The sequence below is a fragment of the Astyanax mexicanus genome, chromosome 7 (assembly GCF_023375975.1).
Source record: "Astyanax mexicanus isolate ESR-SI-001 chromosome 7, AstMex3_surface, whole genome shotgun sequence".
Taxonomy (NCBI): domain Eukaryota; kingdom Metazoa; phylum Chordata; class Actinopteri; order Characiformes; family Acestrorhamphidae; genus Astyanax; species Astyanax mexicanus.
The window spans coordinates 20,795,698-20,815,503 of NC_064414.1; the positions used below are offsets into that span (position 1 = coordinate 20,795,698).

Sequence of the window (19,806 nt, forward strand, 5' to 3'; positions counted from 1 at the left end):
CTCCACCAGTCTTACACACTGCTTTTAAATAACTTCATACCACTCCTGGTGCAAAAACTCAATTTCATCCATATCTACATTTTTGCATTTCCTTTTTTTTTTTTAGATTATCAGACAAACTATTATTAGACAAATATAACAAGTAGTAAATCGAGTAAGTAGAATAAGAACTTTTTTAAATGATGACTTTATTAAGTAGGAAATATATCCAAATCTAGCCCTTTGTGAAAATGTGTTTACACCCCCATAAATTCATTGTGATTAATCACACTTTTTGGAAAGCTGAGTTCAATTTCACTACTAACCACAACCAGGCCTGATTACTGCCAGACCTGTACAATTAAGACATAATTTAAATACAACTTGTCTGACAACATGAAGCAGCTAAAATATCTTTAAAAGCAACAAATTATTTTTAAGCATATCTAAAGATATAAAAAAACAGATGACAGAACAAAGTCATTGATCATCAGTCTTAAAAAGGTGCTGTGGCATGATCTTATATAGGCTATTTATGCTGTAAAATCCTCCAATGTGTCTGAATTAAAACAATTCTGTAAAGATGAGTGGGCCAAAATTCCAACACAGAGATGTGAAAGACATCTTGCCAGTTATTGGTAAAGCTTGATTGCAGTTGTTGCTGCCAAGGATGGCACAAACAAGTTACTAGGTTTAGGGGGCAAACACTTTTTCACACAGGGCTAGATTAGTTCGGGTATTTTTTCTTTTAATACATAAACATTTCATTTAAAAAGTGTTTTTTTTTATATATTTTTTTATATAATTTTAGGTTACCTTTGTCTAATATTAAAGTTTGTTTGATAATTGAAAAAATGTCAGCATGAACAATGCAAAAACAAAATAAATCTGTAAAGAGGCAAATACTTTTTTTTTTTCACGCCGTTACAATATAAAAGGTTTAACAAGATATCCTAGAAGGACTAGAGTCAACCGAGTCTTATCAAAGCTAGGTTACTAATAACACGCAAAACAAGATATAAGATACAACGAGTACAATCAGAGATGACACTTGGCTCAAGCCAAGAGCACAACCACAGAGCAGTAAACAATGTTCTCAAAACACTTTCACACACTTTCATTGCTTTCCACATGATGACTCATTACCAAAGCAAACATGATCTAACGCGTGCTCCCAAGACAATCAAGAACACAAGAAAAACAAACTTTCCATCAAACAACCGCCCACGCGGTCAAATACGAACAAAATCTACGTCGCAAAGAAGTACCAACACACAAGGTAGACGGTTAATAGGCTCGGCTGTTTTTCTCTGTGCTGGAAAAACCTCTGCAAAAAGGACCTGACATTCCTTTTTGTAACATTGCTGTAAGAATTTGATAGGATACAGCCATGTGAGCATTAGTGAGATCAGATACTGGTTATGGATGATTAGTTATAGATCAGGGATTGGCTGGAGATCCAGGATGTTAGGGAAGTGAGTGCCACTGCTCCTAAGTTTAGTCCTACAAGGCTTTATACCATTATACCATTTTCCCCATCCTAATTTATACCATCCTAATTAAACACTAATTTTAGAATAAATGTGCACAAAAATTCATATAAAAAGTAGAAATTCAAAATCACTGAATTAATTAAAGCATGTGAGTCTTGTATTATTTATATGTATTATCAACACTGATTATTTAATGATGTTAGATCAGGTAAGCTGCCGAATAAATGACAAAATTTACAGGAAAAAAAAAGAAAAGGAACCAAGTCTTTTAGGAGCAGTTCTATTGGTCTATTCATCAGAACATTTGGACACAGTTTCACATTATCAAAAATTACAAATTAAGGACAACGTATTTTTCGCATTTCGCAACACTAGTAAGGGACAGGGGTGTCGCCATGTTTTCCTTTTAATTCAGCAGGTCTCACTGCTGGGTGGTTTATTTGGTTGAGTAAAGCGCTTCTGTTTATAACAGTTAGCTTAGACTTGCAGAGTTCCACTAAGGCTAGCCGTGGTTAGCGGCTAATTAGGCAGACAGAGCTACACTGAGGAACCCTGAGTGTTTCGGTAAGTCTTGTTTTAATACGGTAAACGCGCAGACAGCAGTCTGATAATACTCATCTCTGCACAGCGAAAGAGCTGGCACAGTTAGCGGGTAATGCTAATGCGGTTCCAGCAGTGCTAGCTGGGGTTAGCAGCAGACTACAGGCCGATAATACTCACCTCTGAACGGCAAAAGAGCTAGAGCAGTTAGAGGGATATGTTAATGCTGCTCCTGAAACTGGATGTGATTTCTCAGGTCACAGGTGCCTGGATGTTATAGGGCTGCAATGATTGATATATATACACAACAAATTGTTGACTCTAAATGTTCTCTGTCGACTCAAGGTCAATTAGTAGTACAACATAAATTACTGTTTACTGACTCCTAAGTCTCCAAAGGTGCCCAATCACAACAAAATACATATTTCCCCACCACCTAGCAGGACTTTCTACATTTGAAGGGCAATGTTATAGACATTTAAACAGCATTTAAATCCAATGTTCACTGGTTTCTATCATTTGGAAGCGATAGAAAAAGCTAGAAACAGGAGCCGTACCCACAGCAAGCAGAGACTGTGACTGGCAGCATCTGGCAACAGACTAGGACTGCAACTAATGATTATTTCGGTAGTCGACTAATCAAAAAAATAATCATCAGATTAATCGACTACCGAAATAATCATTAGTTGCAGCCCTAGTCTGATGCCAGATGCTGCCATTCACAATCACTACCACACACTGCACTGTCCACTGTGGGTGGTAATATCTTCTATGACAGGTAATGTCTTTGCGTATCTATGAAGTATGCATCTGGTGTCCACTATAAAACCTTGCTTGATAGTTCAGAGCATGCTGGCCATTGTTCACTTCTCTTACTCACATGATAGCACCTCACTACTTATACACATGTGGATATTTACAAGCAGTCCCCTAAGAGGACAGTTCACGATCAATCAGACACACACACACAAACACACACAAAGAGAGGCACACACCCACACTCTCACCAGCCTTTGACCTTCTGTGGGGGGACCGCAGCAACCATTCACTTAGGAAATGAAAGGCGTTCCTCTGGGTGTCAAGATGTGCCACACAACTGCTGTATATATAAATGCGTGCGTGTGTGTGGGTGTGTGTTTGTGTGGGTGTGTGTGTTGGTGTGTATATGTTTGTGCGCCGCTCCATATGTTCATATCTCTGTACATCTGCAGGTCAGCAGTACATATCCTCAGCACACGGCGCACAGTGTCTCAGTAAAGGTTCATACCAGAATATACACACACCGACAAATCTATACACACACAAACACGTGTTCACACAAACACACACACTCGTACTGAGTCACAGTGAAAACTGTGGTCTAACTGTCTTCTCAACCACTAATACTTAAACTGCCAAACGAATGACAAAAAAGCAACAGAACAGTATGTACACAAATGTGCACACACACACACACACTCCGACACACAGACACAGACACACACACTCATAAGGAATGCGTAACTGTGGTTAATGAAAAAAAGGGGAAACTGGAATAACACCCACATCATTCTCACTTCACAACACACACAGAGAACAGTGTTAACTAAAGAAAAATGAAGCACTGCAGAATCCAACCTCCAATCCTCAACCAATTCATTTACCTTCCAACCTGCTGGCTTTCCACGAATAACGGAACATAAAGAATGTGTGTGTGTGTGTGTCTGTCTCTGTGTTTGTAATTCTTCCTCGCCTCAGCACATGCCAGGCTAAGAGTGCTGTGATCACACGTGCTGTCCAGGAGTGTGTACACTGCGAGCAGGCCTGCCCGACTCTTTAGCTAAAGTTTATGTAAAGCAGGAAGTGCTGGTGTGTCTATAGTCACTGCACTGAAACACACACACATGGATTTTACAGCACGCTCTGCCATCACTGCCCAAACTGTGAAAACCAAAACACAGGCGGCTGTGGAGTGTGTGCAGCACATGTGCGGAAGGAACACAACACTTTCTTAGACTGAAAAAAGTAGTTGTTTTAATTGATAAAAAAAATAATAATAATAAATCCAATTTCTGTGATTAACTGCAATTTACTGCACTTGTTCTTCTTAAGACGCTTAGGAAGTTTTTATAGTGAAAATATTTTAATGTAAATAAAATAATGAATGTAAGGCTATGTTCACATTACATAGATTTGCGTCACAATGTGCGTTTGTGCGTTTCAGGGACAGATTTGTTCACATTATACACAGATACAGGTCACCTACATTTGTGAATGTGAACGGTCACGATCGGAGCCAAAAATCTTATTTGAGCAATGTGGCTTGTAATGTGAATGTAGCCTAAGAAACGTATAATGCAATTCTATGTATATTAGTGGTGTTAATTAAAATACTAGTATATACTTGTATATTTGAGGGGAGATAAAGCCAATGTGGTGCGCTGGAATAAAAAGATGAATGACTTTCTAATTTCTAATGTTAATCTGGCTCCACAGTTAACCCCCACATCACCACCATAAAATCCATTGCAATATATGCTCTCTCTTTTCTCTCTCTCTCCTCTCTTTTCTCTCTCTTTTCTTTCTTTCTCCCTCTCTCTCCCTCTCTTTCTCATATACATCATATTCTCTCCCCTTAAACATGTATATACTATTTTAATTGACACCACTAATATAACTTATAACATATAATTGCAATTTTTTTTTACACAAAAAATTTTGCACAATTTGCACAAAATTTTTTAATCGATTGACATCACTAAAAAAAAAAACATATCCAGAGCTTTGAATATCCTGAAGAGAACCGTTCAAACAATCACTGGACAAAATATATCTACAGCAAATGAGACCCAAGTTGATTCTTTTGGCCGAAATGCAAAGCACTATGTGTAATAAAGAAAGTAACACTGCTCATCACCCCAAACACTCCATCCCCACTGTGAAACATGGTGGTGGCAGCATCATGCTGTGGGGATGCTTTTTTTTTCGTCAGCAGGGACAGGGAAGCTAGAGTTGAGCTCAGAGTTGACGGGAAGATGGATGGAGCTAAATACAGGACCAAATCAAATTTGTTTGTAAAGCGCTGACGTTGTCACAAAGCAGCTTTACTGAAAAGTGATCGCTGGACAGAAAATCAGGAAAAACACTGAACATACAATACAGAACCCTCTGTGAGCAACAGAGAAAAAGAAAAACTCCCTCAGAGCTGGAAGAAGAATAAACCTTGACAGGACCAAAGCAAGGGAACAAGTTAGAGTTCATATACGTTTGGACGTAATATATATTATAAGGTCTTATGTCGATGACACAATGAATACTGTCTTTCAGTAGAGTTAGCATGTGTTTTTCAAATACTTCAGTATTTATTTTCCACAGTATGATTCAGACCTTAATGAGTGCATCTCTAACAAAAGCTCTGTTTGTTTCCCGTGACCAGAGGGAGGTATTCGCTCCATGTAAATAAATCCTCACAATCTCCCAATAACTAAGAGTCTAAACAAGGTTTAATACAAGATGTAAGCGTCTGTGTTTTCCTTCCTTAACAACAAACATCCCAATAAACCTCAACCCTGAGACTGAAAGCTAAACCAGATCACAAACAGCTCTCTTGGTTCGAAACTCATCTAAGCACTGGATCTGCTCTCTTGCTTAAAATCTAGTTATAGACATTGTAAAGTGAGCCACAGTGTGTGAAAGTGAATGTAAAGTAGTGTGTGGATGTGTGACAGAAAGTGAAGTGAGCTGCTGCTGTTTTTATTAAGCACATTAAGGAACTGCCCAGTAGGGTTCTTCCTTAGGAGACTGTGCAAGGAAAAAGGAAAAAGCTGATTTTTCAAACTTCCTCTCGCACTTCCTACTGTATCAGTTTTAAAAATATCATTTCATAAAATGATCTCTCTTGTTTTTGGCTAAAATACAAACAGGTGATGTATCTGTGGGGAAAGGCAGCAGCAGAACTCTGTACACATAAATACAGATACTGGCTAGAACTGAGAAAGATAATTAAATACAGCTCTGAAAACAAAAATAAGAGACCACTTAACAATTATGAGTTTCTTTGGTTTTAGCAAAGTGAAAACCTCTGGAATATAATCAAGAGGAAGATGGATGATCACAAGCCATCAAACCAAGCTGAACTGCATAAAGTTATCCAAAAGCAGTGTGTAAGACTGGTGGAGGAGAACATGCCAAGATGTATGAAAACTGTGATTAAAAACCAGCGTTATTCCACCACATATTGATTTCTCTTAAAACTTTCTGAATATGAGCCTGTTTTCCTTCCATTATTTGAGTTCTGAAAGCTCTGATTCTTTTTTTTATTTCAGCCATTTCTCAGTTTCTGCAATTAAATGCTCTAAATGACAATATGTTTTTTTTTTTATTTGAGAGAAATGTTGTCTGTAGTTTATAGAATAAAACAACAATGTTAATTTTACTTAATCGTTTAATTATAAATAGCAAAATCAGAGAAACTGATTCAGAAACTTAAGTGGTCTCTTAGTTTTTTTCCAGAGCTGTATATACAAATAAAAAACAAGACCAGGACCGGCATGTTTGTTTTTGTACATTTTCTAAACCAAAATGCATCTTAAAACAAGATAAACTGTGGTCAAATATACAATATGAATAATATAATATTTACTTTCATTGCTGTTGTTTACCACAAGCCATGATGTGGAAGAAGAAGGTACTGTGGTCAGATGAGTCCAAAGTTGATCTTTTTGGCCTAAATACAAAAAAAAAAGCTATGTGTGGCGAAAAAGTAACACTGCACATCAGCCTGAACACACCATCCCCACTGTGAAACATGGTGGTGGCAGTATCATGCTGCGGGAATGCTTTTCTTCAGCAGGGACAGAGAAGCTGGTCAGAGTTGATGGGAAGATGAATGGAGATAAATACAGGACAATCCTGGAAGAAAAACTCCATCCTTACTGAGATTGAGCTGTTTTGTAAAAAAGAATGAGCAAAAATTTCAGTCTCTAGATGCACAAAGCTGGTAGAGACAAACTCCACTTACACTTACAACTGAAATTGCAGTGAAAAGTGACATTGTAAGTGCTGAATAGGGGCCTGAATACTTTTGATCGTCACACTTTTTAGATTTTTATTTGCCTAAAGTTTGAAAAGCCATTTACCATTTGGTTCCACACAATTATGTTCTGCTTTGTGTTGATCTATCACATACATCTTAATAAAATCTGTTTAAGTTTGCAGATGTGAGATGACAAAATGAAAAAAGTTCAAGGGGTATGAATACTTTTGTATGAAGCCATTGTACAGGGGGTGGTCATTGATAATGGTGAAGAATAATGGTGCATCTCATAGTTGCGTCTCTTGCTCTCTGAAACAGGCCTTTCCAGGAAAGCCTTGTAAGTATTGTAAATCACACTGTGTACTTGGAGAGAGCTGATACGGAGCATTTCAGTACATTCTGAAAATTTCAGTAATAAAAACACAACACACAACCCGAGCTGATGCTGATGGACTGACGCTGATGGGTCAGCTGATCTGTGTGATCTGTGTGTGTGCTGGATTGGATTGGATGTGTTTGTTTTCATACCTTCTGCAGGAACAGGGAAAGACGTACACACAACAGCCAACAGCTCCAGCATCGCCCCTCGAGTCACCAGACACGGGTTCAGCCTGAGAGAGAGAGAGAGAGAGAGAGAGAGAGAGAGAGAAAAACACAGGGAGAAAGACATTACAATACACATAATTTTGGTCTATTTGCATAATTATATTAATAAACCAATAAACATTAGTAACAATAACAGCAACAACAATATATATACAGCTCTGGACAAAATTAAGGGACCACTTCAGTTTCTGAATCAGTATCTCTGATTTTGCTATTTATAGGTATATGTAAAAATGAACATTGTTGTTTTATTCTATAAACTATTTTTATAAAAATGTTGTCATTTAGAGCATTTATTCGCAAAAAAAAAATGCAGAGCATCCAGACCTCAAATAATGCAAAGAAAACAAGTTCATATTCATTGAGTTCTAGAGTTCAGAAATCAATATTTATTGGAATAACTCTGGTTTTTAATCACAGTTCTCATGCATCTTGGCATGTTCTCCTCCACCAGTCTATCACACTGCTTTTGGATAACATTATGCCACTCCTGTTACAAAAATTCAAGCAGTTCAGCTTGGTTTGATGGCTTGTGATCATCCATCTTCGTCTTAATTATATTCCAGAAGATTAGTTTCTCAGGGGAACGTCTGTGAAAAATATTGCACACTTCTACTCAGTGATAAAATTCTTACATCTGGACTGCAATTGAAAAAAAACAGGAGGACCAGTGAGTTTTTTAACTTTCTCGATCACATGACATCACTTTCAGTAGCTCCTCCATTTCCACTCGCTGTTGTATTTATGTGAATCTCTGTGGAAACATGCACCCAAAGTGTAATTATGGTGCGTGGCAGTGGACAAATAGCTATTTTATTAAACGCAAGGTGACGAAACTCAGATGTGGATTCGGACGGGATTAAAATTACCGGACAACCACGGAGTTCAGCAAAAACAGTAGATAATTCAGCCTGTAATTTTCTCAGAGGGCGACTGAGAAAAACACATATATGGTCGTTCCAGACGGGAATATAAATCACAGAGGACCCTCCATTAAAGAGAATAATACCCCAGGATCCCCTGAGAATCTAATCCCACTTGGACAGGGATTAAAATGTATTTTATTTTAATATTTTAATTCCTTTCATGGAACCCTCCTGAAGAATCCATGTTTTAAAAGTCTATCAGCAACCAGTTTATTATTCTGCACAGTTGCCACTACAGAAGATACTGATCACTGTGGGTAAGCCCTGAGAAGCTGGTAGGAGCTAAAACTGGACACTAGCGTCACATGTGTCGCCCAACTGGACAAAGAGAATTCTCAAACTCCTGCCCTGCCTTCAGCCCGGCAGCAAAAGAGCGTATGTGTGTGTGTGTGTGTGTGTGTGGCCGCGTGTGTGCAAATGTGGGTGTGTTTGTGTGCACAGAAGCGTAGTGTGTGTGTACGGTGGAGCACATCTTTGTGTGTGTGTGACCGCAGCACAGAGTGCCCATAGGCATGTGTGAGAACAAGGGCTGCAGTGTTCAAGGCTGACGTCAGCGTTTCATCACTCAGATATTAATAACATACTCCCTCTAACACACACACACACACACACACACACACACACTTTCTAACACACATATGACCCCCCCCCCCACCACTCCCCGTAACTGACCTGCCTACCCTGTCTCTCTGTCTCTGTCTCTCTCTCTTGCTCATTCACACAGAGATGAAATGTGTTTTTTCAGTCAGTTCTACCTGCTGGTCTGCACAGCTTCATATAGAGTGCACTGAGCTCTGGAGCAGGTTCATTCATAATAGAGAAAATCTTCAGAGAGATCACTTTCAAAAACTTGCTTTTCTTTCATTTATTCCATTAATGAGAGTGGGGGGGAAACACAGCAACAAAAAAAAGAATAACAAAATATTCCAAATAAAATAAAAGTTTAAAATTTAAAACAGAGCGCTTTGAACAAAAGTTGTGAATTTCTATTGAATTTTGTATTACGTTTGTGAATGTTGTTTTAAATCACAGTGTGAATAAAAATAAAGTTTAAACCAAAACTGTACATTTAAATATAAAAAACAATTAATATATCTAATAACTGTGATTAATAGTTTCTTTTTATTAAACTTTATATATTTAACGTAATGAAACTTAAAGGATCCTGTTAAAATCTAAAACCCTGTGGTTAGAGCTGGCCTACGCATTTCTTATATTGTAGGATACTGTTATTAATTAATATATTGGTAGAAAAAGAAAAAATAATTAACTGTCCATACAGTGACATCACCACTTAATATCAATATGTTTAAAAGACTCTCGGCTTTTGGTTACTTTACATTACAAAACCAAAAAAAATATCGACATCAGCTGACTTTAATATTTTACAATAATTGATGCTGTTTTTGGTGTTTGTATTAGTTGTCCTTTTTTTTTGTTGTATTTTTTTTAGTTGTATTTTTTTTTTACCAATCCACCAACAACAAATTAACCAAACTTCCCCCCAACCAAAAATCAAACAATCCAACCAACCAAACAGCCCAGCTACTCACCCACCAACCAACCAACCCACCAAACAACACACCAACCAACCCTCACATTAACCAATGAACTATCCCACCAATCAACCAAACAACCCACCAAACAACACACCAACCAACCCTCCTATTAACCAATGAACTATCCCACCAATCAACCAAACAACCCAGCTACCCAACCAACCAGCCCACCAACCAATTAACCAACCAAACCTGCCAACCAAAGAATCCAGCCACCCACCCACTAACCAACCAACCAAACCTGCAAAACAAAGAATCCAGCCACCCACCCACTAACCAACCAACCCACCAACCAAACCCGCCAACCAAACAATCCAGCCACCCACCCACTAACCAACCAACCAACCAACCAACCAAACCCGCCAACCAAACAATCCAGCCACCCACTCACTAACCAACCAACCAACCATCCAACCAGCCCACCAACCAACCAACCAAACCCACCAACCAAATAATCCAGCCACCCACCCACTAACCAACAAACCAACCAACCAATTTTAAAAGTATATTTTTATATACTAAATAAAAGCATAAAGCTACTGAACATTACAAGGTATGTTTAAACATTACATTCTGTATTCTGTAAGTGTATAGAGTGTGTAAGTGTACAGCTGTGTATAAAGCACACCATCAGATTCAAAACACTGGCCTGTCTGATTGATTGAAGTTGAAAAATGAGTGAACTTGATTTCTGGCCAAATTATTGCTTTAGCATGTTTAAAAAACAATCTGATTTCATTTTATCTCCCCTAAGGCTAATTAATGCATACATGTCAGGAAATTCCTGGAGGAACTGGCCTGGCTTTCAGTTTGTTAACATAGAGAACGTGCGACTGGGCCAAACTGCTGAGTTAATCTTGGCTCTGTTCACTTCCATTATTATCAAAACTCTGCACACGGAGACCCTGGAGGAAATGCACGGTAATGGACACCACCGACCGCATACATATGGTCAGATTTAACCCACGCTGGAATCAAAACAGAATGACCAGTGTGGTAAAGCCTGGTGAAGCTCTGCTGGAACCGCACTGAGGTTGAGGAAGTGCTGCGCACGGGCCACCCACTGCTAGCGGTAGCGATTAGGCTAAGATATCCTGCTCTAATGACTGCAGAAGGCCACGTTTCAGATGAGCGGCGGGATTAGCGGACACCTGGCCAGGTCAGGAGGGTTGAGTGATCAAACGCTGGAGCCGCAGCACGGCCCGCCGATCAGGAATTCACCTCGTCATCTTAATCAAGAGTCTGCACTCGGGCCGGATGCCATCTTCTCCCCTTCAATATCGCTCCTCACTCTAATCTAACTCCTTCTAATGACATGAGAAGAGAAGAGTAAAGGAGATCAAAGACATAGAGAGAACAACAGGAATGAAGGGAAGACAACGATGAAAGAAGATGATGGCTGCTGCATGCGACATGCATTTTTACGTTACTTTGGTTTAAGATCGACCTGCATTATTCCAATCCCAAACAGATTACAAGTTAGCAATCTGAGTGCTTTTAAATACCTAAAACCCTTACAATGTTACTTAATCGGACTTTTTTAACTTAAATTGATTAAATTACACCAGTTTTAGTGGAACTGAGGATGCATCACAGAGGATGTTGCAAAGTGGCAGTAAACAGAAGTGAGAATAAGGTGGAGTGCTATTTCTGCTGTTTGTTTTCTTAAAAAAAAAAAAAAAAAAAAAAATATATATATATATATATATATATATATATATAAAAATCCACTTTTGGCTTATCGTGTGTCTGGCCATTGCTCCTTGCTCCTGTACCACAAGACATGCCCACAACAATTCACGCTGGAGAACCTACTATTATTTTTTTATTTCAGCAGGGAACTAACTTTTTGAGTCCAGAACCTATTTTGTTGTTGGAAATGCACAGAACGGTTCAAAATCAGGTGTTAGCCAGAGTTAGCAGTAGGCTAGAGTCAGATAAGACTCACCTCTGAACAGCGAAACAGTTAGTGCTTAGCACGGTTAGCGAATAATGCTAATACTTTTTCAGCCTCAGTGCTGGAGGACTAAACTAAAACTAAAACCTTTATTATGCTGTACTTCAGTGGAGTGGCCTTACTGCTCCTTACAACCTGACTGATAGGATTCATTCATAAGGTGCACTGGATTATAAGGCACACTGACGATTTTTGGGGAAATTAAAGGATTTTAAATGTGGCTTAAAGTGTGAAAAATATGGTACTTTGATTACTAATCAGATTTAAATGTAATTTTTTTATTAAATACATTTATCTTAGTGCATTATATTTACACAAATATTTTGTGTATTATAGCTCCACATTTATATATTTTTACTTCCATTTTATATTTTAATTGTATTATTTATTGCTTTTCCTTTTTTTGTTTATATTATATTAATAATTTACAACTATAACCTATTGTACATTTTTTAAAATAGTGTAGCAATTGACAAAATATGCATCTTTTCATTTTTCATTATGTTTCACAATTTTTATCTGTAAATACTTATTTACATGTTTCTGCTTTTATGTGTCTGGCTATTCCTTTGTTGCTGCAACAATGAAATTCTCAACTCTGGGACTCATAAGAGATGATCTTATCTTATCATATGTTATCTTCTCATCTCATCATATCATATTTATATTTTTATTGCACAGCCTATAAGAACAGTCCTGTGACCATGTACAGGCCATGTACCTAGAAAGCCAGCACTGTGTAAAAGGCAGAAAATGCCATATATTTGCTAAACATATCAAACAAAATATACTAAGCAGTTCTAACAGGAATGCCATCTATTTCTATATCTATTTCTCAGAGTTAATTTATCTCCATTTCTCTCTCTCTCTCTGTCCATCTCCCTCCCTCCTTCTCTCTGTTATCAGCAGTAGTAGGTGGGAGTGAGAGGGCAGTGGGTCACAGTATCACTCCACCCAGTGCTCTGTAAGATCTGAGCAGATCTGCTCTAAGGGCAGGGAGCACGCAGCAGGTCAGCCTTTGAAATGAGAGCTGGAGCGTGGAGTGTGGAGGGGGAACAGAAGTTCCTTTTCTACACAGAAAACCTGCAACAGCTCAGTATGTGCAATTAGACTCACGACTCAACAGCACCACATTCTAATCTCTGCATGAGCTCTGAAGATACTCAGAGGAGTCTGAAGACAGAAGGCAGATACAAGGTTCACATCAACAGTCACATCAATTTTGGAATGATTGTTGGTGCTAACTGACTGGTTTAACTATTTGTAGAAATGCCGATCTCATAAAAAGTTTTAGCTCAGCATCTCTAAAAATGTACTTAATAATGTAATAAAGAAAAAAAAACATCTAAAGAAGGGCATTTCTTTAGACAGGAAAACCTTTTTGATGGGGCAGTTTGTTCATAGGAAGCTGCAGTTCATTCTCAGACTCTTGCTGATGGCAAGCATCATGACTGGGATTCGGTTATTGTGGCAGCACCTTAGTCCACTGAACAACTCTGGTCCTTTTAATACCTTTTAAATCACTGCTTGAATGACAGCCTACAGGGGTTGGATAATGAATCTGAAACACCTGTCATTTTAGTGTGGGAGGTTTCATGGCTAAATTGGACCAGTCTGGTAGCAAATCTTCATTAATTGCACATTGTACCAGTAAGAGCAAGAGTTTAAAAGAGGACAAATTGTTGGTGCACGTCTTGCTGGCGCATCTGTGACCAAGACAGCAAGTCTTTGGGATGCATCAAGAGCCGTGGTATCCAGGGTAATGTCAGCATACCACTAAGAAGGACAAACCGCATCCAACAGGATTAACTGTGGATGCAAGAGGAAGCTGTCTGAAAGGGATGTTCAGGTGCTAACCCGGATTGTATCCAAAAAACATAAAACCATGGCTGCCCAAATCACGGCAAAATTCAATGTGCACCTTAACTCTCAACAATAAATTATTGTGGTCTAAATCCAGGTGTTTCAGTTACACTGTCCAACCCCTGTATTTAATTATTGTTGCTGATCATGTTTTTATTTCTTAATAACAACAATTAACCACCTGTTAATGGAAAGCCACCTTGAACATCTTTGGGATGTGGTACACTAAAGACTTGCAGAATCTGCAGGAATGTTATGACTGGGTTAACATGGAGCAGAATCTCAAAGGAATGTTTCTTCTTGTGAAATCTTCAGGAATCCCCCATGCCAGACATCAGAGTATCAGTATTCTGCAGCTCTAAAGCTTCTATGGCTGAGCTGGACTTTCCCTGGCTCCCAAAGATTCTATCTGGGCCAGTTTAGTGACTTTACAACTTGTTCTGGGGAAGTTTTAGCCCTGCCTGCTGGGAAGGTGTGCATAAGTGTTGTGGCAGTTTTTTTTTTTTTTTTAGATTTTTATTTATTTATTAATGTATTAATTTATTAATATATTTAGTTAGTTTAGTTAGTTAGTCAGTTAGTTAGTTAGTTAGTTAGTTTTAGCTAATATAGATTTTTTCTCTTAAGTCAAATAAAGCCTGTATTCTAAATGAAAATTTATTTAACCCTCCTATTATGTTGTGGGTCAATTTGACCTGTTTTAAAGTTTGAAGATCTAGGAAAAATAGTTAAAAGTATGTTTTCAGTATGAAACTTCTTCTGCTTGCCTTAATTAGTGTAATCAACATATAATATGAATATGGTTCATCTTACATATTTGCAACTACCCCCTGCAAAAACAAAAACTAAAACAAATATGTTTCAATGTTATGTCAAACTATTGTTTTATATGTTGGTCTTTCAAACGTAATGAAGTAGTGAAACATTGAAAAGGTATAAACATGCATTTTTTTATGAAAAACGAATAAATATTTACACTGCTTGTGAGTTTTTTTGGGTTTCAGACATCTTTTGAATAATTAAACATGCACCAGTTCAAAATTACCCTGGAACACCATTACTGTTCCTGACATATTAATATAATAGGAGGGTTAAGTTGTTTAAAATTAGGTTAGTGTTTTCTAATCCTCCAGAATCTATATTTCAACATGATGACCATTGTATCACCATCAGGTTATCGGTCAATAATCATCAAAATAAAAAATAATCATGCAAAACTAAACACAGAATAAAGTTGAAGTCAACCTGAATGCATTAATTTCCTAATGTCATCAAAACTGTTTCTGAACCTGTTTTAATATCAACGTAATCGGGAGGACGAAGAATGATGAGTACAATCCCAAAAACACTATCCCTACTGTGAAGCATGGGGGTGGAAGCATCATGCTTTGGGGGTGTTTTCTGCATGTAGGACAGGGCGACTGCACTGTATTAAGAGTATGACCGAGGCCATGCATTGCGAGATTTTGAGGAACAACCTCCTTCCTTCAGTTAGAGCACTGAAGATGGGTCGTGTCTGGGTCTTCCAACATGACAATGACCCAAAGCACACAGCCCACATAACCAAGGAGTGGCTTCGTAAAAAGGCAAATCAAGGTTCTAGAGTGGTCTAGGCAACAGTCTCCAGACCTAAACCCTATAGAAAATCTTTGCAAGGAGCTCAAACTCCATGTTTCTCAGCAACAGCCCAGAAAGCTGGCTGATCTGGAGAAGATCTGTGTGGAGGAATGGGCCAAAATTACTGCTGCAGTGTTTGGTGCACACCTGGTGAAAAACTACAGGAAACGTTTGACCTCTGTAATTGCAAACAAAGGCTACTGTACCAAATATCAACATTGATTTTTGACAGGTGTTCAAATACTTATTTGCAGCAGCAACACACAAATAAATGAGTGAAAAAATCATACATTGCGATTTCTGTTTTTTTTTCCTTTAGATTATGTCTCTCACAGTGCATTTGCACCTAAGATGAAAATGTGCAAAGTCGTAGGGTGTTCAAATACTTATAATCCTCACTGTATCTCTATAAGGTAGATTTCCTTTTTTTGGTAAAGCGACTACTTCTTCTTCCATGCTATAAACAGCATGGACACTCACTGACAAATCATTTAAAAACTGGAGAAAAAGCAAACTGACACCCCTTCACAAGTCAGGTCTTAAGGTGGACAGAGTGAGATGTCAGTGGACAGCAATGGAAACTTCTGATCAAATTGACACACAAAGCTCTCTTCAAGAATTATAGACGTTTTGGTCTACATTCCTTTACAGCACAGAAGTATTTGAAATATTCCTTTACGAAGCTCTCTGGCTGACAGTGAGTGTGTGTGAGTGTGAGTGTGTGTGCGTGTGTTTACCTTGCGGCCAGCCACAGTCTTGGCCGGAGGTTTTTAATGATGTCACTGTCTTGGTCTTCTGCTGGCGTCTGGGGCCGGTGAGTGTCTGTGAGGTAAGATCTCAGCAGGAAGAGCACCTGAGAGATGGACAGAGAGAAAAAAAAGAGGAGAAAAACATTGTAATACATTTCATAACAAATTACTACCAACTTGTGTTATGCTTAAAAAGCATGAGTTATAAACCCCTAAGATACTCCTAAATCAAAAAATTTAATTAAACTGAACACACTTCAACTGAAGGGAACCAATTCAACTTGTTTAACAATTAACATGTTGTCCCCTTATTAGTTCCTTGTTTTTGATTCAATTAGACCATTATTGATTACTGATAGACAGGGCTATAGGATAGATATGTTCAATCCTGGTTCTGATGATCTACTACCCCGCAAAAATTCTCTCCCTCCTAAATCTCACACAGCTGATTTCATGTAGACAGGGCTTCCAAAAACATTCTAGACTAAAATCTCTGGGATGGAAGATCTCCAAAAGCAAGATATAGTAATAAGATACATTTATATAAACATTAAACATACACTACTAAAAAGTAAAGGTGCTTTAAATGGTTCTGAATGATGCCACTGAAAAAAACAATGTTGGTTGGGGCACATTCTAGGTTCTAGGCACCAATTAATCGTTGCATTAATGACTGAATGCCGCATCAGTTTGATTATTGTTGCGCATCCCTTTATGTCCACATTTTACCCATGTTCAGCCAACAGCTACTTCTAGCATCACGAAGCTGCACCATGATGTTTCAAACTCATTCCAGTACAACATCTGTGGTATGTGGTACAACAGAAGATTTGAAGAATAAAAGTGCTCAAAAAAACTCTGCAAGAACTGCATGGCACAGTTATGTCAACATAGATCACAATGTCAAAAAAGAGTTAAAGGACTTCCATAAGTTTGTAAAATTCGAAAAACTATATTTTTAGGATTGTAGTTCTAAAAAGATGGCTTTACTCTCTTGGACAATAGGTAAAACACGGTAAAACAAAGTAATTATTGCTTCATCGCAAATAATCACACTTTTTCTTTTCCTTAAGGCTAAGCTTTTAATAATCCAATTTTATTTACTTATCTAGTTTTTCGTTTTGACCTTTCACAAGCAGAATTTTAAGAAAAATGAAAAGTTAAATCTTCTCTCGATTTTCAGATTTGTCCAATTTTGTATCTTGTAACACAAATCTAATGGTATAAACCAACTTACAAGATGCAAAAATGGAAAAAATTTTAAATAAAGAAAATCATTTTTCCTGAAATTACAATTGTGAGGGGCAGAGATGAGAAAACTAAGATTGGAAAAATGGTACTTTAAGGTATGTTTTACTCAAATTATCTCCAGCACTGATTCTGCCACATCAACCCAATGTCTTATTTAGCTGGTGGAAAGGCAACCTATTTTGTTAGTGAGTGTATGCAGCAGGTTGCAGAAGAAAAAAAAAAAAAAAAAAGTCTGGGCCGCAGCCAGACTGTGGAAGCCGTTCATTATGCAGCAGGCAGGGGAGGCTGAGGGCAAAAACAAACCCAGCCGTGGATCTCCACTCTGAGCCTCGGACAGCTCCCCCACTCCTGCCCACACCCGTCGTCCACCGCGCTCTCCCAGACCAGATCATGGAGTCCCGGAGCTCCCTGCCCTCGCAGGCCCCTTTGCGGGGGAAGCAGCTGGGTATTTATAGTGACCAAATACACGAATTGTGACCGGCCGCAAACCAGTGGCGGGGAAAGAAGCGGCGGCATGGAGTAAAAATAAATACCACATCGCGGCCCATAATTCAGCTGGGTGTACAGAAACACACACTTGTGCATATTACCATGCAAAACTGAGGGCCTACTGCACTGCAGGTCTACAGGCTGCCCTTTGGCACACTAGGAGAGAGCTGGTTCAGCTTTTCGAGGAAAGCTACCTCGATGAAATTCTACTGCTAAGTGTGGAGCAGAGACAAAGAGCGGGTGAGCCTTCTAAGAAGCATCTGAAGCTTCATTTTCTCAGCCTTAAACATAGTTTAGTGCCATAAATACAGGCATAAATACAGCGTGGACCTGTCCAATTTATTTTCACATCCACAAGAGCTGTGGAACTGTGCAGCATAGCAGGGTCGCATGCAGGTCTGTACACAATGTTCAGAATGCATATACACACATACAGTATAGGCCATTTTGCTAGAATTACAGGTGCTTATTATAGTGGTATGAATAAGTCTGGGCAACCCTAATAATTTTCATGATTTTCCTTTATAAAGCACTGGTTGTTCGGATCAACAATTTCAGTTAAATATATTATATAGCAGATGAACTCAGTGACATTTGAGAAGTGAAATGAAGTTTATAGGATTTACAGAAAGTGTGCAATAATTTTTTAAACCAAATAAGGTGCAGAAATTTGGCCATTCTTGTCGTTTTATTGATTTGAATACCTTTAGCATCAATTTTTGTTTGGTAAGATCATTGACCCTTGACCTACATACACAGGTTAATTCAATTATGAGAGTGGCAACATGGGAGCCTCACAACAAAGCTCTCAAATGTCCTGAAAACAAAGATTGTTCAACATCATGGTTTAGAGGAAGGATATGAAAAGCTATCTCAGAGTTTCCAGAGTTTCCACTGTGAGGAACATAGTGAGTAAATGGAAGAACTCAGGCACAGTTCTAGTTAAGACCTGAAGTCGCAGGAAAAGAAAAAAATCTCAGATAAGCAGAGGAGAAGGATGGTGAGAACACTCAGTCAACCCACAGATCAGCTCCGAAGACATCATCTACAACATCATCGTGCTGCAGATGGAGTCACTGTGCATCGTTTAACTACTGGTATTCAGTGAACTTTGCACAAGGAGAGGCTGTATGGGAGAGTAATGCAGAAGAATACTTTTTTTGAGCACACGCCAAAAACAGAGTTGCAACAGAGTTGCAAGACGTATGCTAAAGCAAAAGCACATTTGGACAAGCCAGCTTCATTTTGGAATAAGGTGCTGTGTGGACTGATGAAACTAAAATTAAATTATTTGGAGGGTGCTATGCATGGCATAAAAAAACCCCACAACATTCCAAGACAAACACAAAGCTACACAGAGTAAAATTTGGTGGTGGTTCCATCATGCTGTGGGGCTGTGTGATCAGTGCAGGTACTGGGAATCTTGTTAAAGGTTGAGGGTCGCATGGATTTCAGTCAATGTCAGCAGTTTTTTTAAAAACATCTCAGTCCCCAGACCTGAATATTATTGAAAATCTGTGGGGCGATTTAAAGTGGGCTGTTCATGCTCGGAAACAATCAAACCTAAGACTGAACTGGAGATGTTTTATAAAGATGAATAGTCCAAAATACCTTTAACCAGAAGCCAGACTCTCATTGGAAGCTATAGGAACCATTTAGAGGCTGTTATTTCTTATTTCTGCAAAAGGAGGATCTACTAAACATTATGATATTCATTTTCTGTTGGGGTGCCCACATTTATGCACCTGCCTAATTTTGTTAAA

General features: G+C 38.4%; 1 protein-coding gene across 2 annotated transcripts in view; it reads right to left on the minus strand.

The window, feature by feature from the left end:
- thada (THADA armadillo repeat containing) overlaps window positions 1-19,806 on the minus strand; it is a 147,888-nt gene that overhangs the window by 34,764 nt on the left and 93,318 nt on the right. For both annotated transcript variants that reach the window (XM_049481770.1, XM_049481771.1), the window contains exons 30-31: window positions 16,292-16,407; window positions 7,555-7,637 (exon numbers count right to left, since the gene is read on the minus strand). In XM_049481770.1, the coding sequence (XP_049337727.1) occupies window positions 7,555-7,637; window positions 16,292-16,407 (199 nt within the window). The remainder of the gene's footprint in view (window positions 1-7,554; window positions 7,638-16,291; window positions 16,408-19,806) is intronic.